General features: G+C 42.9%; 1 protein-coding gene across 3 annotated transcripts in view; it reads right to left on the reverse strand.

Annotated features, from left to right (window-relative positions):
• The window catches only part of LOC121581199 (transcription factor E2-alpha-like), a 34,777-nt gene extending 12,620 nt beyond the window's left edge, over window positions 1-22,157 (reverse strand). For 2 of the 3 annotated variants that reach the window (XM_045224726.1, XM_045224725.1), the window contains exons 1-9: window positions 21,609-22,155; window positions 17,467-17,559; window positions 16,508-16,580; window positions 10,761-10,834; window positions 5,702-5,777; window positions 4,942-4,982; window positions 4,515-4,644; window positions 2,225-2,274; window positions 205-307 (exon numbers count right to left, since the gene is read on the reverse strand). In XM_045224726.1, coding sequence (XP_045080661.1) covers window positions 205-307; window positions 2,225-2,274; window positions 4,515-4,644; window positions 4,942-4,982; window positions 5,702-5,777; window positions 10,761-10,834; window positions 16,508-16,580; window positions 17,467-17,520 — 601 coding nt within the window. In that variant the 5' untranslated portion in view covers window positions 17,521-17,559; window positions 21,609-22,155. Of the gene's footprint in view, window positions 1-204; window positions 308-2,224; window positions 2,275-4,514; window positions 4,645-4,941; window positions 4,983-5,701; window positions 5,778-10,760; window positions 10,835-16,507; window positions 16,581-17,466; window positions 17,560-21,608 lie in introns of all 3 variants that reach the window. The other variant, XM_045224724.1, reaches the window with a different exon arrangement.

A 22,157-nucleotide genomic window follows, 5' to 3' on the forward strand; every position in this document is an offset into this window, starting at 1 on the left:
AAGACAGGAATGGGTCATCACCATAGACATCACATATAACATCATTGGCCAGCTAATTAATTATTCAATTGATTTACCTCACCTAAAAAATGTGTTTTGTTCCACTTTCTCCATATAGCAGAGTTAGCACTATGGGTTAACCCACTCTGATAAGTATATTGTGTAGTTTTGGCCCCCAGACATGATCTGGTATAAAGTAATGACCTTGCATGTAGAAGGAGCCGGGGTAGCCCACGTTTCCAGGCTTGGAGGCAGGATACCCTGCACCATCTCTGTTATAGTCCTCTCCTGAGGCCGACGCATAGACCTACAGAACACACACACAGTAGGGAGATGAGTACATCAAACATGGAGTACTTTCTAATAATAATTCCCAATTGATTGGAAATAGTAGACTAGGTGTGGTCAAAAAACATGTTTCGATATCTTTATTAGGATACCCACCCATCCCTACACACCCTTCCACCCGCACATAATATAGCACTTCTCAATTGTTGGTTTTTCAATTGCGGCAAACATTTTATGTATTTTTATTGCTTAATTTAAATCGACAGCCTCTGACATTTGAGGACACTGGGGCATTGACTTCTCTCTAGTAATAAGCAGTGTGGTAACAGACTGAAAATGACAAGATGTCCACAGACACACGTTTTATGAAATCACTTGACCTATACACAGTACTGCCTAAACTCTGTGTGCACCTGTACAATCTGCTGGATGTAGGTTGAATACACTGCCTTGAACTAATGACATGGAGGTTGCCATTAACCCAGCACAATGTCTGAACTCCCTATGATCCGAATATCTGACATCATCTTAATGCGCTGTTACCAAGACAACAAATGGATTCTTTACTGGCTGAAAAAGAGGGATGTCGCCCACACATGATCCAGTCTCCTCTGTGGCTTACAGAGCATCACCCATAGGATTGCTAGTAGTCTCTGACATGTTACTAAAGAGGTGAAAGTCCTGAGGTCGTGAATTAGCAGAGCCCTCAGAATCAGCTCTGTTCTGGCAGGCGTTAGAGAATCAAACTATGCGCCCGACAACTCGGATCTTACACAGTTAAGTTTTTGCTGTTATTTGATTGAACAGAGAGAGGAAGAGAGGAAGAGGGGGAGAGGTACAAAAGGGAATGGAGAGATGCACTACTAATTACTGTGCCATCTGCCCATTCCTGGACTGCAGCCAACTCTACGGGCAGCTGGGATAGAGGGATGGGGGAGGGAGAGAACGAGGGGGATGGAGGAAGAGAGAGAGGGGGGAGGGCGAGAGAGAAACAGAAAGGAGGGGAGGAAGTAGAGAACACAAGAGGGAGGGAGAGAGAAAAAAAAGATAGTGAGGGAGTTGAAGGGAGAGCGACAGTGTACAGGAGAAGAGCAGAAACAGTATAGTGAAGTCAGGTAAAGGCCAGGTCTGCATGTCATCAAGCATAATTATTTCCCTTAAGTAATGTGTGGACAAGGGTGCTGGGCTGGAAGGAATGCACGCACATCTATAAAATAAATGGCCTAGAAATACAACCCTCTAGAAATACATATGTCTAAATAAATGAATGGGTGAATGAGTAGGGCTCTGTTTATTTTTTCACCTCTTCGGCAGTGCAAGGCACACAGCTGTGGGGCTTGAGGCTCTCTCTCTGCCAGGTAGGCTGCTGCTCTAAACAGGGAGAAGCCTGCCATTCCACTGGGACTGTGTGTGTGTGTGGTGGTGGACAGTTTTACAGGCTTTGGTTTTCCATTTATATTTCGAGGTTGGACATTAGCACGATGAGGGCACCGATTGGTGTCACCTGGTTAGTCAGTATGTGTTACACCTGTGCTGGCTTGTCATCTCGTTAGTCAGAAGGTGTTTCAACTGTGCTGGCACAGGCGATATTTAAGAGCGGCTGGACCAGTGCTCCAGTTGTCTTGATAGATGGCTCTCCCTATTTGATTTCGTTTTGCGCCACCTTTTTGGTTTGCTTCCCGTCTTTATGTTTGGTGTGTGTTTTTCTTTTGTTTGCCTCTTAGTGGGCAAATTTAGTGGGCGCTCATGGTGAGTGTCTTTTAGGTCCCAGTTGTTGTTGCTATGCAACTTTCAGTGGACACCCCAATGAGTGTCTTTCAGAACCCCTCCTGAAACCCCACCTGTTTCGTTTTGGTTGTGGTCAGGGACTTTGTTAGTTCCCCCTTCTATTTGAGCGACTTTTGGTTTTCATGCTGGGGAATGTAACAGTACTTACCGAAGAGGGCAGGCCAGGGGGAACTTTCCTGATCTTTTTTGGCTGGGCATCTGAGACACACAAACAAACAAACCCAGGAGATGAAACAACAGAGTTATGAAAGCAGTGCTAACAGTTAGGGCATTCCAATTAATTGTCCATTTGGTAAGCGCTGTGCTGGTAGGAATATCTGTCTTTATGGCCCATAATAAATACCTTAATCAAACATAATCTAATCTTATACAACCAATGTGTTTATACAGCAGCCTCACCACTGCTCCTTTCATTGAATCCCCTTGCAGGTTTAGCAGAAGTGAGATTTCTCAGGTTGTTATTTTAAACCTCAGTAGGAGAAGTGAGGGTAATCACAGTCGGAAATATAAACCAGAATAAAGAGCAACTCCTCTCCTACACATAGTAATAGTGGAGCGGATATGGTCATGAATTCCATGTGATTTTGTACAAAGAGGTAGCAATTAGTCGACGCTATACATTTTGACATGGAGAACTAGCACTGTGCGATATGGCCTAAAACTCATACCTCTATTTTTGTTCAAACTTATGGGCGATTCCCGATATATTTATCTATTTTTAAAAAAAAATGTTTTCTCGAAGTAAGCTTTGTTGTACAATTAAAAAGGTAAAATACACGGCATTTAAAAATGTCAACAATAATCTAATGAATTCCACAACCATAAGACCTACTAATAATTGAATTATTTTATCAAAATAGTTGTACCTGCTTTTTTTCCTTCTTCAATATTCACTGATCTGGCATTCAGGTCTGTCTATAAAAATGCCCTTTTTGTAACACATTTCACCAGAATCATTTACATTTTAGTCATTTAGCAGACGCTCTTATCCAGAGCGACTTACAGGAGCAATTAGGGTTAAGTGCCTTTCTCAAGGGCACATCGACAGATTTTTCACCTAGTCGGCTAGGGGATTCGAACCAGCGACCTTTCGATTACTGGCCCAACGCTCTTAACCACTAAGCTATCTGCTGCATAATGCGCATTCACTAATAATGTAGCAGGCATTAAAGAAAATTAACACCAGTCTCATAAACAATCTCTCAAGCAGAAGCCCACATGCAAGTGATTAACCAGCAAATATTTAAAGTTTAGTCAACTTGTATAATTTCACAAGCTCTGAATTCAGCTAACAAGGCAAACAGTTGAATTGTTACGAACACAACCTTCTGTCCGTCTCCAGCTGTTTAAACAGCATGCTAGCCTGTCCACTTTGTTCAGATGTTGAAATCAAGTGGCCTACATTATTTCTCAGAATGATAATGAGTTGCCAATTCCTTATATAATTGTTTTATGCTTATTGCACATTTATAAAAACAGACTAAACAGCTAGTATAACCATCTTTATTTGACTTAAAATGCTGCTAGCGATACATGGTACCGTAATGTGCACGCAACAAACTGATAATTAATTTTCCAGAATGAATGTTCATTGGTACATCTGTTTTAGTAGTGTCTGCTCTGCTCGAAATTTGAGGAGTTGAAACAAACAGGGTATGGTTCGAAAGGTTAACTTCTCCTCTATTACAGTAAAATAATGTCTCCACGTGTTTCGGTGTCCATATGAACGATTCTGTTGGACCAAACCTCAAATAGCGAGTAGAAACCGTTTGTCAGAGAGGAAGAAGTGATCTCTCATCTTTGTTGTTGTGAGTGGTAGGGGCTTGGGAGAAAGAGGCGAAGCCAGAGGTTTCACTCTGGCCAAAATCTGGCCAAAATCTGGCCAATGCGTTTCTATGCGCTTATTTTGAACCTAAGGTTGTCGCCTGCCTTCCCGCCTTTGGGACAACGACTCCCATTGTTAGGGCGGAGACATCAGCATCTCGTATAGCAGCATATACAGATCTCTGGTGTAAATGGGAAGGTGCACAGAAGGAGTGAAGGAGACAAGACCAAAAAGACAATGAGAACAAGCGGACATAAACACTCATAAAAACGAAAAATCCCCCAAAAAACTAGATTCTGCGACATTGTCATTTGGAATATCGCGCAAAAACATTAACTCAAATTATTTCAATATATCGCCCTGCCCTATGTAGAACGTCCGAAAATTACACCAAATGCAATGCAGTAAGCATGTTAATAGAAGTGCCATTCCATGGAAGTAAGCTTCAATTCAACAAAAGACCCTCCAATGTGGCTACCAGGAAAATTGGCACTGGTATGTCTATTCTACCCATTCTAATTATGTGCACCATCTTCCTTGCATGTATCCATGCTAGGGAATGGGGATAGCATGAGTGTTGTATGGGGTAATATTCAGTGGTTTCTGTCCTTACCCATGCTCTCCTGGGTGGGTCTCCTGCGAGGGTTGAATTGGGAGGGGTAGAACTGGGAGCCAGACTTCAGGCCCGAGGGTGACAGGGCATCAGGACTGGGCATGGGCATCTCACTGGGCATAAAGCCCGGCTACGCAGGAGAGGAGGAGGAGAGGAATGAGAGAGGAGGAAAGACGACAAGGTCAGTCACTCAAATACTGCATGGGAGATTATAGTAATGTTGAGAGAGGAAAGAGGATGAGGAGGTTGACGGGAGGAATGGGGGAGAGGAGAAAACAACTCAAGGATGAAGGAGAAGACAGGACAAGGTGGGCACATTCACAATAACATCATTTAGAGGAAGAGACAGTGGCTTCAGAGGGGAGAAGTGAGAGAAGAGGGGGACACAGAAAAAACATTTGACACGTTGGAAGAGAAGTGATTTTACCTGCGCTCCAAAAGAAGAGTAGGGTCCTCGCTCAGCTTTGCCTATAAAAACAAAATAAACAAGAGGGACAATCAGGGTAGGCCATCGTAAAAACCTTTAAAAGCTGCCTTTTACGCATCTCCAGCACATTAACACCCAATCTGGGGTGTTCCCCTTTCTCCAGTTGGGTGACCCCCATCTGCTGCCTGCTGTGTGGTGCTGTATATGAAGTGTTGTATTTATGGCTTTGGACAGGCGCAAAACAACAAATTGGACCATTATATAGGGTCCCGGAGTAATGAATGCCCCCACCCCCCTCCCTCCTCTGACAGCTCAGCTGAGACACACACATGCTATAGGCCACACTAATCCGGCAGAGGTTTGTTTGTGCTTGGGGCTCCTAAACCCCTCACCCCCCCAAACACCCTGTCCCTGTGTATGCTCCTAGTCACCTCCACACACATGGAATGCCCCTGAAGAGGTCATACATATGCAGTGACAGTAGGAGAGGTCATCTCTGTATCCATTCACTCACGTGCATTTCAATTTGCTCCCCTAAAGACGCATCATTACGTAGTCACTTCTTCTGGTCATTTATTGTAAATACGGGGTGGCTTACTGCAGCTCCGAAAGCCACACGACAAGACCACAGGGACCTGTTAGTGGGTTTACTTTGTCTTGATGGGGACGTCAAATCAGCTGAGCTTAATTAAAAGGTTGAGGGTTGGGAGAGAACCTGCTCCTGTTCCAGGTTGGAGGAAATATATTCAGATTTCCTTACCAACGATCCCCGAGCCGAACAAGGGGGTGGAAGCGAGGCCTTCGTGCTCGTTGTAATGAGCTCCTTCGCCATAACCCTGGAGGGAGAGAGAGAGAGAGAGAGAGATGGGGATAAGAGAGATAATATGAAGACTTAAAATCAATTGCTGTGTCTTAAACAGATTCAGTATGCCCCTCTTCAACCAAACGCACTGCGCCTGTGGGCTCTTTGGGCTAATCTATGCTTAGGGTTGGGCGATGTCAACCTTTGTCCTATCGTGATTATGTACCCATTAAACATTGTGATATTCGATGCTATCGCCGCTATTGGCCACCCCCCATTTTATTGTATTTTTTAATGACAAAAATACAACGCTAAAAACGACAGTTGGGCTGTAGCGCAAAATTTAACGCAACTGGACGAATCATAATGAAATTATGTTTTTGAAAGCCTGGGCAGAGGCTAAGTGCAGGCAATGGCAAATATTTATAATATTCCTTTCTGGTGGAGGAGCAGAACAGGTTTGTGTGTGTCTGGCGCACACATGATGGAACAAGTGACTGTCTGATGAGGAACGGGCTGTCTTACCGTTGTGAGCTAGGTTATAGGCCTACATCATGGGATGGATAAAAGCAGTCTACTGTAAATAGAACTGGATAATAATTTGCCTCAAAATAACAGAACAATTAATAATATCTCTCATAAAGCTGTGATTGAGAAGAGCCTATGCTATAGAGTTTCATTTTTGTTATTTTTGAAAGCCACAACAACTTTAGGACAACGCTTTTGTATGCTAAAATATTTGGGAAATAAGCTACTGTTCATCGCTAACTTGTCTTAAAGCTTTTATGATAGGCATAGTAGGATAGGTTATTGGCGATTTGGTTTTCAACCTTGCATGAAGGGATTTTCGTGGCCCGCATGGATCATTTCTTTCTTAAGGTAGCCAGAGGACTAATAATGAGAGAGCACAAACAAATCTCAATAGCCAATAGAAACATGTAAAGACAAGTTTAAGCTTATGTTTTTAGGCTATTCAAATAACTTTGAGATGGAACTCCGTTACATTAATTGTTTGATCGGGAGAAAGTCATGCATAAAACGATAAAGTGTAGACTTCAGTCATATGCACAGCCTATCAAATGGAGAGAGAGAGAAGGCAATACAGGCTACTTTTTTTTTTTTTTTAACAGCTCGACACAAGAGTTAAGGAGTGTCGGTTATAAAAAATTTAAATAGAAAAACGGTTTAGGCTATAGCCTAATGTCCATGCATCCGACAGAGAGAAACAATGTTTTCTGACTGGACATTTTGTGCTGCTTTGGTGAAATTCTCCACTCTGTCTGACCTACATTCCTCTCGTGTTCTGTAGGCTAGAACATTTACTGAAATAAGGCTATAGCAAATAGGAATAGGCAAATTGCTCAGAATGTCACGTGTGCTGCCCTGCGAGACTGTTTTTTACTGCGTGGCGCCAGTCAAGTTCAAATAGGCTAAACCATCGTCTGTCACATCATGATGTCACCATCGATGATAGACGACGCTATCGTAATATCGCCCAACCCTAGTCCAGATAAGACTAGTCATCAGGGCTCTAAAGTGCGACCAATTTGGTCCCATATGCAACTAAATATTTTGCTGTGCGACAGTTTTATTTTGAGAGCACCTGTGCAACATCAAAAACTACGAAATAACACATATGGAATCACGTAGTAACCAAAATAAGTGTTAAACAAATCAAAATATATTTTATATTCTTCAAAGTAGCCACCCTATGCCTTGATGACAGCTTTGCACACTCTTGGTATTCTCTCAACCAGCTTCACCTGGAATGCTTTTCCAACAGACTTGAAGGAGTTCCCACATATACGGAGCACTTGTTGGCTGCTTTTCCTTCACTCTGCGGTCCAACTCATCCCAAACCATCTCAATTGGGTTGAGGTCGGGGGATTGTGGCGGCCAAGTCATCTGATGCAGCACTCCATCACTCCCCTTCTTGGTAAAATAGCCCTTACACAGCCTGGAGGTGTTGGGTCATTGTCCTGTTGAAAAACAAAATGATAGTCCCACTAAGCCCAAACCAGATGGGACGGCGTATCGCTGCAGAATGCTGTGGTAGCCATGCTGGTTAAGTGTGCCTTGAATTCTAAATAAATCACAGATAATGTCACCAGCAAAGCATGCCTACACCATAACACCTCCTCCTCCATGCTTTACGGTGGGAAGTACACATGCGGAGATCATCCGTTCACCCACACCGCGTCTCACAAAGACACAGCGGTTGGAACCAAAAATCTCCAATTTGGACTCCACACCAAAGGACACATTTCCACCAGTCTAATGTCCATTGCTCATGTTTCTTGGCCCAATCAGGTCTCTTCTTCTTATTGGTGTCCTTTAGTAGGGGTTTCTTTGCAGCAATTCGACCATGAAGGCCTGATTCACGCAGTCTTCTCTGAACAGTTGATGTTGAGATGTGTCCTGTGACTTCAACTCTGTGAAGCATTTATTTGGGCTGCAATTTCTGAGGCTGGTAACTCTAATGAACTTATTCTCTGCAGCAGAGGTAACTCTGGGTCTTCCATTCCTGTGGCGGTCCTCAAGAGAGCCAGTTTCATCATAGCGCATGGTTTTTGCGACTGCACTTGAAGAAACTTTCAAAGTTCTTGACATTTTCCCGGATTGACTGACCTTCATGTCTTAAAGTAATGATGGACTGTCGTTTCTCTTTGCTTATTTGAGCTATTCTTGCCATAATATGGACTTGGTCTTTTGCCAAATAGGGCTATCTTCTGTATACCTTGTCACAACACAACTGACTGGCTCAAACGCATAAAGAAGGAAAGAAATTCCACCAATTAACTTTTAAGTAGGCACACCTGTTAATTGAAATGCATTCAGTGACTACCTCATGAAGCTGGTTGAGAGAATGCCAAGAGTGTGCAAAGCTTTCATCAAGGCAAATGGTGGCTATTTGAAGAATCTCAAATATATTTTGATTTGTTTAACACTTTTTTGGTTACTACATGATTCCATGTGTTATTTCATAGTTGATGTCTTCACTATTACTCTACAATATAAAAAAAAATAGTAAAAATAAAGTAAAACCCTTGAATAAGTAGGTGTCCAAACTTTTGACTGGTAGTGTGTATATATGAATGAATGATTGGAAATGATGCAGACAATTACATTGATCTAAGCCACAATCTGCAATATTAAAGCTGATCTAACCCCCCCCCCAAAAAAAATAAAAAAAATAAACATATTCCAATGTGATTATGAGTCCCTTGGGAAACACTGACCAATACTTTGGTTCCTACCCGTCGTTTTTAACTCATACATGGCTTTTTTCGTTTGTTTTCATGACAAACACCACCAAGCGTAGAATTAGAATAATCATTATATTTCTATGATTCCAATGTTTCACCCAAGTGTTTTGATCTATATCGCAATACTTGGTTGAAAAATTGCAATTACATTTTTTGCCCATATCGTGCAGCCCTTCTAACAACTTGGTAACTTCACCAGTATATGAAAACATTTGGTGGCACAAAAAGAAAGGAAAAGTGATATCTTCTTCAGGAGATGTGTTTCAAAAGTAAGAAGGATTCATATAGGCCCAATGTAGGCTATACACTATATATACAAAAGTATGTGGACATCCCTTCAAATTAGTGGATTCGGCTATTTAAGCCACACCCGTTGCTGACAGGTGTATAAAACCGAGCATACAGCATTGCAATCTCCATAGACAAACATTGGCAGTAGAATGGCCTTACTGAAGAGCTCAGTGAATTTCAATGTGGCACAGTCATAGGATGGCACCTTTCCAACAAGTCAGTTCATCAAATGTCTGCCCTGCTAGAGCTGCCCCGGTCAACTGTAAGTGCTGTTATTGTGAAGTGGAAACATCTAGGAGCAACAACGGCTCAGCCGCGAAGTAGTAGGCCACACAAGCACACAGAACGTGACCGCCGAGTGCTGAAGTGCGTAAAAAACGTCTGTCCTCAGTTGCAACACTCACTACCGAGTTCCAAACTGCCTCTGGAAGCAACGTCAGCACAAGAACTGTTCGTCGGGAGCTTCATGAAATGGGTTTCCATGGCCGAGCAGCCGCACACAAGCCTAAGATCACTATGTGCAATGCCAAGCGTCGGCTGGAGTGGTGTAACGCTCGCCGCCATTGGACTCTGGAGCAGTGGAAACCTGTTCTCTGGAGTGATCAATCACACTTAACCATCTGGCATTCCGATGGACGAATCTGGGTTTGGCGGATGCCAGGAGAAAGCAACCTGCCCTAATGTATAGTGCCAACTGTGAAGTTTGGTGGAGGAGGAATAATGGTCTGGGGCTGTTTATCATGGTTCAGGCTCCTTATTTCAAGTGAAAGGAAATCTTAACGCTACAGCATACAATGACATTCTAGACGATTGTGCTTCCAACTTTGTGGCAACAGTTTGGAGAAGGCCCTTTCCTGTTTCAGCATGACAAAGCGAGGTCCGTACAGAAATGTTTTGTCGAGATCGGTGTGGAAGAACTTGACTGGCCTGCACAGAGCCCAGACCTCAACCCCATTGAACACCTTTGGGATGAATTGGAACGCCGACTGCGAGCCAGGCCTAATCGCCCGACCTCACTATTGCTCGTGGCTGAATGGAAGCAAGTCCCCGCAGCAATGTTCCAACATCTAGTGGAAAGCCTTCCCAGAAGAGTGGAGGCTGTTATAGCCACAAAGGGGGGGACCAACTCCATATTAATGCCCATGATTTTGGAATGAGATGTTCGACAAGCAGTTGTCCACATACTTTTGGTCATGTAGTGTATCTCAATCTGTTTAAAACAATAATAATTCTAGTGTTAAATTTTTTTGTTAAATGTGGTGCTCCTAACTTTTCTATGTTAAAAGCACCAGTGCTACCAATTATTTTATTTATTTAGAGCCCTGCTAGTCATATACTATTAAACAATATCAGTTTAATGATTAGTAAGATGTTCCGTGTAAGAAAACATGTCCATGTTGATCAGTGTGTAGTCACTGTAGTGTGTAGTATACAGTATGTAGTGTGCAGTGTTCCCTTACCCGTCCCTGGTTGAAGGAAGGGCTGTTCTGTTCTCCTGATGCCCAGGGGCCAGGACCGCTCCGCTCATCCATACCTAGAACACAGAACATGGAACACATAGGGTTGGACCTGCTCACACAGAACCATGTTGGACTGAAAAAGGAAAGGAGATAAGGAGAGAGGGAAAGGGACCAAAACTAGTAGTAGACTGGTAGTCTTTTGCCCAATTCCAAATAAACCCCTAGTCCCTAGTACTCCCCCTGAGCAATTGTAGGTTTGAGAAGTTGGAGATGTGACCAAAATGGCGAAGATTCCACCTAGCCAATCGGAGGGCAAGGGGGATCCATTAAGAGAATGCCAATACCCATCTAATCCTTTAAGATCTACACCAGTACTAGGGAGATAGAGGCTAGAAGTCAATATGCAAGTGAGGGTGACCCAGTTAGGAAGTACTGCTGCTTCCTAACTGGCTGGGAGTGTTCTAAATAACCTTTGGCTGAGCGCTGCAACTTCAGCTCCCAGTGACAGCTCTGCCACCACACTGTCACTTAGTGTAGCTATGAGCTGTAGGAAGTTTGAATAATTAACACCCAGTATGAGCCTCCTACAATCATCCTCAACATTTGCCATTCTCCCACTCTCTCTCCACTCCTGTCTATGGCAACGCAGCAGTTGTTCGTACCACCATCCCTTCGCATGACAACGGACTAAGAGGTACACGTCATGCATGTTGTCCCTGGTCAAAGGATTTGCGTTGAAAAGGGGGAAAGTAGGGAGGGTGATTTTAAAGATTGGTGAAGCAGAAATTCCTGCCCTTCTCTCCTCCCCCTCCATCTCCTCTCTTACCGCTACCCAGCATCTCTGGGGGGAAGCTGATGCTTAATTGTGTGCTGATTTGCATAATTGTGCATATTAATAAGGCTTTGCTCTATGAATATTCATATTTTTGTTTTGTTGTCTAATAACAAAAATGGAGAGGGGCGGAGGGGAGCAGGCTGGAAGCGCGACTGGATCTGCCATCAAGGAGAATGATGGGTTCAGAGTGGAGGGAGCTGCTATATCACCGTGACAACTGATCTATAGGAGAGATAGCAGCAGAATCGCAGATGAAGGAGATGAGGGGTTTGTTGCCTCAACGTGACTGTCACTCTCCATGTCCAGCAGTAGAACAGACTCAGAGAGGGCATGTACACAGCAGACATAGACCAGCACACATATGGACCAGTCCTTTCCACTGCTGAAATGACACTAGTGTTTCCCCTAGACATTTCTTGCGTGGATTGCAAAGGAACCAATTAATGAGATAGCTCGCACAAATTATTAAATGTGCCTAATATTGTGTAGCGATAAATAAATGAGTTTTGGAATAATACTGTGAAAATGATAATGCCCTTTTAGTGTAAGAGTTGTTTGAAAAGACCGGCTGAAATTTCAGCCTGTTTTGGTGGGATGGAGTTTTGGCCTTACCATGCAGTACATTGGTTAATAGACCCCAAAAAAGAGAGTTCCAAACCTCTCTGCCAATAACAGCTAATTCTCCGTTTTCCCCTCCCCACTCAGGACTGTCTGGGAGCAGTCTATCAAAATTCTTGCTTGAGAAATTGCCCTTTGCTAAGAAGCACATTTAGTTTCTTTTTGACCATTTTAATTTAAAACAATCACATTAAGGTAATTATTAACCAGAAATGATTTGATAGCGATAAAAACGGCTGCAATGGACGTTTAAATATCTCCATGACTCTGTCGAGGGCTGCCGACAAACATTATCAGGAAGTTTTGGTCTGGTATCCTACTCCTGAATCAGGCCGGACCTTCATAAGCCACACACTCCCCCTCAAGTCAACACTATGAATAGGCGGCTAAAATGGAGTCATCTGAAGAATGTGGAAGACTTTGCATAGCCGCTGGGGTAGGAAATGAACATGGTGGGTATACCTTACTGCTCTTTAGGAAGACTGACAGATGCAAGGGAGGGGGCTATAGATCTGAACTGACACCATTGAGATCCACAAAGGCACGGGGCTAACAGGGAGCTCTGCGGGTAGCTAGAACCTCGTACCTCGGGCTATTCATGTGTTCTCCTGAGGAAGGAAGGGACGACAGGAAGTATGGCGCGAATGGAGAAGAGGGGTGTCTGGAATGCATGGAAGGAAGCGCTCTCCTAGACCTTCTGGGGTAAGTAGTAAGTAGCACCACAACTCTTATTGCAAGGTATTTTAAAGGTTGGTGCAGGGATTTGGACTGTATTAAAATGTATGGAGGGGGAGTTGTGTTTGAACCGGGGAGAAAAAAAAGATGAAGAAAGTTTCACACCACACAAATTACTCATATTGAGTGAGGGAGAGGGCAAGTGAGCAACTCTGAAGTAAAAAATCATTAAAATTGCTTTCATGCATATTCATTAGGTCTCCACGTTTTCCTTCTAATTAACAGATCTACTGATTAGTATAAAGGAGAGAATAAGTGAGACTCGTCTAAGTAGACGCTCCTTTGTTTTCTCAAACTTCAAATGGCTTCCTCTTGCAAGTCGTTACCATGACAGCCTGATATAAGACATCAAGAACATTAGAGAAAACCACAGAGCTCTTGTCCACAGAACCCTGGTTGTAGAGAGGACCCGGTACTGAACTCCACATTCTAATTATACGGATTCATTTAACCAAGAATCTTGAGAGCAGTTTGTCTACTATGTTACCAAGCCATTGCTGATGACAACAACCCTAAAAAACATGGAGGCAGGAACTCTACACCTTAACCTCTTTTATAGGGTTTACCCCCCCAGGGAAACTTCTGTGACTGAGTTAAGAATGAGTGAGTGAACGTCACACCACGCTAGCTCAGAGAGCGAGAGGGTTGAGTCAGGCCAGACACATTCACTAGCGAGTCTCCCCTTTAAACCCGGGCCTCACCACCCCTTTAAGCGAGGCTGGTCTATAATACCACAGGAGGAGATACTGGAAACGACCAGTCAGCCTGAGTCACACAAGCTATGAGGCTACAGAACCAACACACAGGGAACATGCAGGCACATACACACTTCGTTTTTATTGGATAATTCCCCTGGCACTGATTGGTGTATTGTCTGGCTGTCTACACTTTCTTCCTTTCTTCCGTCCCTGCCCTGTATGACAGAAATGTGAGTCACCCAGACACAATACATGATGCCTAATAAGTATTAAGGAGGAGTGTGATTATGATTTAGGGAATGTCTACAATGGATACGCAACAGTATCTTGTGTGTTATATGATGTGCCTGAAATGATTAATAAGAGCCAGTGTTATGATGCTGGGAGGACAATATTCAACACCAACTTGAAATTACACATTTGAACATGATTAGGCATGCTACTTTTCATATTGCAATTCATTTTTTTATCATTTCAGTTAGAAGCTACAAGCATTATATTCTGGACAATGTATGTTATGTTTAAAGCTTGGTGGTTTGATCAAGTCTGACAGAATATGCTTCTATATCTCCTGTAGCTCAGTTGGTAGACCATGGTGCTTGCAACGCCAGGGTTGTGGGTTCGTTTCCCACGGGGGGCCAGTATGAAAAATGTATGCACTCACTAACTGTAAGTCGCTCTGGATAAGAGCATCTGCTAAATGACTAAAATGTAAATGTAATACCGCACAAGGAATCCAATTCAAGAGCAAATCTGATCAAGTTACTGAATTTCCATTTCCATTCACATGAAGGAAAGTTCCTAAAGAACAGAAAGTTCATGCAAAACGCATACTTTCCTCTTTTGCATTTCAACCCAAGCCAGAGTTTAAAAATACCAGTTCAGAATCTCAGTTTCTGATTGCCAGTAAATGAAACTTGGTTGGAATTTAGTTTACATCTCAAGGGATTTGCACATAGACACCCAAAGTCAGTGAGAACAACCGTTCCTATGGGTACAAGTCTCCCAAAGACACAGATCTGTGATCAGCTTACCCTTCCCCCAACATTCACCATAGATCAGTACCTTGGGTCAGGGTAAATTCATCCTAATCCATGACAACCATTTTCCACTCTACAGGGATGAGCACTAAAAAATAACTACAGCTAAATCAAATCTATAAAAAAGGCAAGGCAGAGCAGATACTAACCAATGCTACCAAGGAGATGGTAGTGCAGAGAGACTAGGAACCTTCCCTCAGAGAGCCTCTTCCTCCTCATTGTGAGATGATGGGTAGGGGGCTTCCAGGGTGAAATCATACACTGGGCCACATATGCTGCCTGCCTATCTACTTCTCTCTCTGCGGCCCAATCCCTTTGTTTTGGCCTCTGATGAGCATTGTGGAGACCTGTGCTGAGGGCTGCCACACAATACCAGGAGCAGCCGTTGGATTGAGAACAGTAACAGCCTTCTTCTGTAAGCGTGCACCTTTTGTCGCTACAAAAGAAAATCTAAGTGGCCCTCAAGCTTAGAGAAACACTGTAGATTGGTTCCCCGCTTCACCTACTCCGTCCCTTTCATCTTATTTCTGCTCCTTCAATATCCTGTTTCTTTTCAGGTACGACCTGAAAATACCTACATCAATGGTTCAGGGGATCGAGGAGGGCGAAAGAAGGTGATTGGAGGAGAAGAGGGGGTGAAGGAAAATGATTGGTGGAGAGGAGAGGACAAGTGATTGGGGGGGTGAGAGAGGGTTGAAGGAAAGTGGTTTGAGGCCGAGACAGAGAGGATGCAAGTTGGATGTAGAGCAGGGTTCTTCAATTCCGGTCCTGGAGGGCCGAAACACTTCTGTTTTTTATTTCTACCTGGTAGTTAATTGCAGTCACCTGGTGTCCCAGGTCTGAATTAGCCCCTGATTAGAAGGAGAGGATGAAAAATAGAGGTGTTTCGGCCCTCCAGGACCGGAATTGAAGAACCCTGATGTAGAGCATGGTTCTTGTGTTGATCTTGGATGGTTATCAACAAAAGGAGATGGGGTCTATTGAGGGATGGTGGTTGGTTAGTTGTTTGGGGGTGAGGAGAAGCGAAGAATAACGGAAATAGTTTTTCCCCCCACAGGGTGAGTGATTGGGAATTTGGGGGTGAATACGGTCATTTCCCATCACCCCTCCTGTTTTAACACCCTCAATAGAGCGTGATGGAGAGGCAGCAGCTGAGAAGGTGAGGGAGGGGACACCGGGAGGGGAAGACTGGAGCTGCTTCCTTTTCCTTATGAACTTTATTAACAAACATCTGGAAGGAGAAGACTGGTGGAAGCAATATGGTGGAATCATATCCAATCCTTCGACCCATCAGTGATAATGAAGGACAGTATGCCATTTTAGCCAAAGCCATTTTAGGATATTTAGATTATTGATACAGCTACTGTGATTTGACCTCACTGAGAGCACTCCCTACGGGGCAGTGAGAGGAGGGACAGCGGGGGGGATGAAGGGGTCAGAGGTGGGACAGTGGGGAGGGTTCTCCGAAGACAAATAAGAAAGTGTTGTTGAAAGGGTTGTAACAGCCCATCGCTGCCAAGCTGTTCCTTAAAGACATCTATAGGGGACCATTAACAAGCAATAACAACATTACTGGAGCAGCTTTAGATGAGAAGTAGGGGAAAGGTGGATTTTGACCATTTTAGATCATATGGTCACATATGAAGACCATGTTGGTCAAAATGTTGTTGTACTATCACCAAGGTGACCTGACGAAGACCATGTTAACTGAAATGCTTAAATGATTGTACCATAATTAGGCTTTATTGAAAATCTAATTGGGAGCCGTAAGCAGTCAGTGGGCATTTATTGTTGTATTAAAACCAAAAGGGCAGGTCTTACCGGAGCCTCCAAACTGGCTGCTGGCTAGAGTGGTGGGCCTGTTCTTCCCATTTGACACCGGTGGTGCAAACATCTGAAACAGAGACAGACACTGGGTCAAAAACATTCAACCAGAAATGGGGTATAAAAATAAAATAAAAGGCCCTGGGGCCATATCCACAAAGCATCTCAGAGTAGGAGTGCTAATCTCAGATCTGTCCATACAATCTTATACATTATGATCTAAAAGTCCAAACTGATGCTAGATCAGCACTCTTTGTGGATATGGGCCCTGAACTTTAAAAAAACAAGCAGAAGTCTCCTTTTGACATCTATGTCTTGAGAAAAATGGCTAGCCTGTGTGAAACACTTCACAAAACGTGTCATCTTCATTAGACTACAGGAACCCAAAGCTGCTCTTAATAGACACCAAAGTACAATAACAACGATTACATTACACCTCTGATGTTACATTGTTCGGTGCTAGGCGCTAATTGAACCTATCCGATAGAAGGATTTAGTCGTTTCCAGTTAAGACTACCGCAGCTGTCAACAGTGTGAAGCAATCGAAAAAATGCCAAGCTATGAGTTAGTCATTGATGCGAGTGACTCACAAAAACTGCCCAATGACAACACAGGCGGATTGAAAACATGCTATTCAGTTTACGTACCAACCTTTTATCTCAAACAATACAACAAAAAACACGTACTTTATTATAGTTACGAGACATTTTAGCAAATGGTCATTGGCAAGTCTATCTTGATGGGTTTGGATTTATATACACTGTCTTGTTTCTACAACAAAAAGGTGTGTTGAAGTGTTACTGTGTACATAAACTATTTATCTAAATATAAAAAGAGATTATGTGTACTAGACTACAAACAACCTACTTTATACCCGAAGGAGGTGTTCAGGACAAATATATTATAGTATTGGGAACAAAGATATTCTAAGGCTGTTGACAGTAAAGATGTCTCACCGCGCTGAAATCCAGCAGGTCGCTGAGCTCCTTGTCTGTGCCCACTGTAGCCATTCTCTGCTGCTGTTCCTTTGGCCCTCACAGTCTCAGCAACTGAGGGGGAGAGAGAGAGAGAGAACTGATCTTTTGTGGGATAACAGACAAACTGGCAAAGTCTAGAGCAGGATTGTCAAACTCATTCCATGGAGGGCCGAGTGTCTGGTTTTTGGTTTTTCCCTTTCAATTTGTATCCAATTAAGACCTACACAACTGGGTGAGGGGAGTTCCTAACTAATCAATTAGATTCATTGGTAGAGCATGGCGCTTGTAATGCCAGGGTAGTGGGTTCGATCCCCGGGAACACCCATACGTAACAATGTATGCACACATGACTGTAAGTCGCTTTGGATAAATGCGTCTGCTAAATGGCATATTATTTATTATTATTAATCAAATACAAGGGAGGAGCAAAAACCTGCAGACACTCTCCCTCAATTGAATGAGTTTGACACGTGGTCTACAGCAGGAGTCTCCAACAGGTCGATCTCGAGCTACCAGTAGCGCGTAGCCCACCTATGAGTAGCTCGCCAAACAATATTGAAAGTACATGCAATTTTCACGTGTTGCAGCGTAAACTGTCATAAACTAATCTCCCAAGTATCAGACACCGCAAGCTTCGAGCTAATATATAATCGAACACAACATTATCCCACCCTGGTTGCCCACTATTAGCTTAAAAAGCCAAACCTAAAACAACATCTGCCAATAAACTTCCAGCAATATTGCCCCTGCCTGTCTGTGTGGTGTGTGCGTTTGTCTATCACTCCGTGTGTAGGCCGTTGATGCGATAACCGTCTTGTGGGTTGACAGAAATACCTTCCCCAAAACCTTCTCAATTAAATGTTAACTGCAAAGTAGGCTTATCTGGCAGAAGTATAACATGAGTAAGTATATAATTTGAATATATTATTTGCATACTTTGCCATGTAATGAGTAGCAACAGTAAAGAACCATTGTTAGACCAGGACATTAGACGGCACATTCCTCACTCGTTAGATACAATTAAAGGGGAATTACACTCAAATCTAAATGTGTTTGTTTTCTTCCACACCTTAAAAACAAAAATGGTCTTCTGATGTGATTTAAGCATTGGCATGGACACAGGACATCCAATTTCATTGTTTCTTTATGAACAATTGTAATTTTGAGTGAAAAACAAAAAAATCTAAAATCAGGAAAAATAAAATGGAGAAAACATCATGAGGAAATATAGAACTTAATTTGTACGTGGGGGGCTCTCAAAGTAGCTCTCATGCGAGAAAAGGTTGGAGACCCCTGTTCTAGAGGTACAAATAGTTGAAAGACAGAAGAATCAGAGTGACAAAAGCGTGAAGTCAAATCTTACTAAATTGATTCCTGTGTCAAGGGTACATTTTCAGCGTCATGATTCAAATCCACCAACAAATAGCTTATTAAGACACCAAGATTTCTCTATACAAACCATTAAATTGATTGCAACCACTTTTTACTGTGTGGTTAGACCTCTCTTTGGAATGGGAGGTCTAACCATACATCTCATTACCATATCCCTTGGCAGAACATAAGTTTACATTTGACAGAGCATGTAGTGGAGGTGGTTTCTGTGATAAGTGACCTTGTCTGAGACCTGAAGACTCAAGTTTGCTCCCTGAGCAAGGGGCTCCCATGCAACAGTCTTGGGATACAAAAGTATATCAGGTTTGATACCCAGTCAGCCATCATGATGAAAATGTCATAAGCATCGTGTCATCATGATATAACTTGCCTTCTGTATAGAATGACCAATGTTAGGGTTGGCAAAACACACAAATCACCATTTACACACACATACTTCAAAGGCCATTAAGAGGGTGGGATGGCAAAAATATAGCCTACTAGTTATTTCACTGCTACAAGTTTTCCTGCTCTGTTATTGAATTAGATGCAAATCTTTCCCATTCATTTGGAATTGTGGCCTGCAGATTTGTGCTACATAACTCAATCTATAAAACAGGTGCTGTGGAATCCCTTGAGGTAGGGAAACTACTGGCAAACTTACACTCTGGGATGAACTACTAGTGTTGCTTTAATCATTGGGTATTACAGGTTCTGAGCACCTTTATCAGAGATCTAGCGTCACATGAACTCTGGGCTTTCCCCATCAGACAGCTATCTGGAGTATGGCCTCTGGTCTACCACAAAGCCAATACTCGCCTCTCTCCTCAGCCCTGGCTGCCTCTGTAACCTAAGAAACCAACCTGCTTCAAGAGACTCTCACCAAGAACAATACCAGCCACAGCATCAAAGGCCATTACATATGCTATGAAATGTCTGAATATTACCACCACAGTAACCCCATTAGTTTGATCAAATAACGCACCTGGTTGTTTTCCGTTTCACAACATTTCCCCCCGTTTGTACCTGATGAACACAACTCAGGTCTCAAGTGTCTTTCTCATAAACTTCAGCCAGAGCTTCCAGGGTAATGTGACAAAAATGGACATCAATGTAATAACTCGAGGTTTAGGCAACGAAATCTATGCGTTCCTAAATTCAAACTACACAATCATCTAAGCAGGTGAATGAACAGCTCAGGGCACTGACAAGCACTGGGTTCTGATTGTGTGAAAGGATTTCAGACACATCAAGAACAAGAGTAGCCTATGTGTGCTGAGCATCAGTGTTATTGGTGATGGTTAGTGCACCTTCCCTCAGGCAGGCAGCATCTGAAACACTACCAGGCAGGCAGCACCCCATGGCCAAGCACAATAAAGTGCAAAGATCAGAGGGGCCACATGCAAAACTGCTTGGTAAACTTGTGACTGTGGGGAATGTAATCATGAATAAGCTATATGATTGCTAAATAAGCCTTGTAAAAAGTATACTATAACCTACTTAGAATCACATGATCAGGATGTTTTTGATGGACATGACTAATATAAGGAGCACACTGACACATGCATTGCTATTGAAGAGGAATGTATTATGATCTTGTTGGTTCAGAAAATCTTGCTGCAGCAGACGTTCAATAGTTGCCTGACAGTTCTCTGAATGTCCCATTCGCTGCGGTCAAAAGAAGGAAATCTGCTTCCTCCCTAAAATCGAAGTTTCATAATGGGCCCCACTGACACCCCACAACCCCCTTGCTCCTGCCCCCCAAAAAAATACTTCGGCCATCCCGGTCGGCGAATCTAAATTGTTTTTGAGGATTTCGACGGAAGCCCTAGAATGCAGGTTTTACCATAACAACAACAAAAGCTTTATCTCAACCCAGAAATTATTGTTCAGTTCGTGCATTTGGCATGGGTGAGAAACCGGTTGTGAACTAGCTGTCGAATACACACGACTTCTCCACTAGCGTATTACTCTAGAACACAAAGAGAGTCAGGCCCTGACAAAGTTTGTGATAAATGCTAGAACAATGGAGTAAGAGTTGCTCTCCTTGCGTATTCAATTCAATGGGGCTGATGGAAAAATGATAATAAAATGTGTTGAACCGTGCGTACTTACACTGCGAATGGTTCTGTTCAAGGGGTTCAACGCGAGAGAAGAGGGTGGGGGAAAAGGAATTTACTGCCAAATGCGAAATAAACTGAGTGGAAAATGTTGAGGAGCACATAACTGGGAATTGATAGAAATAAGATCATTTATTTTATAATACACGTACGATGTAAAATATCAAACAGCCTATTTGACCCAGAAAATAGAGGCATGCATGCGTGCCTTTATGGGCGCAACTTTACTCTACACCACGAAGTTTTCCTCTAATTATTTAACCAAATGTCGAACCGTCTAAAACATTTCGTTTGTTATTCAAGAAAATATTGATACAGAAGTGGCAGTAGTATCACTACGATAATTTAGCCGTTCGAACTGGCATGTTAGGTTACTTTTAAACTTGACAATGTTGTCCAAAGTGAACAAAGAAGTATTTTCCCACAAGGCTGCAAGTAGTTACTGCCCAACTGCTGCATATGCTCGCTCCCATAGCCCAGGCCGGACAAAAACTGAAGACCCCGTTTTCACCGGCCGTGCTACTCACACAACTCATTATTCTTGGCTAAAGTTGCACAATGCCCCCGCAAAACATATGCCGGGCAATATCATAATATCGTTCACAAATATACAGCGTGTGGTGTGTTTACCTTTCAGTAAGCTCTTTAATTATGTGGCATCCAACAGGAAAAAAATGAACGCTTGGAGTAGAGAGAAAAACAAAGTTGGGGATATATTCCCTCTCTGTGCTCCGGACTGTAGATGAAGAGCGAACGACGATATCGTGTGTTCTCCCAAACCTTTATTGGTTCGTTATACAGTCCACGTCACGAAAATGAAACAATGTATACAAATATCTTCATAACTCTTGTGATATCTCAATCGATTCTATAAGTTGCTACAATTGTAACCATTTTATCTTCCGAGTAGACATGTTAACAGCCTCCACATTGTCGGTTCCAAACGATTATCCCTCCGCGGCTTACGAGGACCTTAAAACACCAGTGGTGTCCGATTTCAAACGCCCTACAACTAGACACTGCCGTTTTAAATAAACATCCAGTAACACATCGATATGGTGAAAGACTAAAATACTGTACAGCATCAGTGTTATTGTTGTTGCATTAAAATGACATCATTTTTTTAATCGCAAACCATGAGAACTACGTCAACTTGCGGAGGGAGACTGCGGAAAACCG

This window comes from Coregonus clupeaformis, chromosome 14 (genome assembly GCF_020615455.1).
Source record: "Coregonus clupeaformis isolate EN_2021a chromosome 14, ASM2061545v1, whole genome shotgun sequence".
NCBI classification, from domain to species: domain Eukaryota; kingdom Metazoa; phylum Chordata; class Actinopteri; order Salmoniformes; family Salmonidae; genus Coregonus; species Coregonus clupeaformis.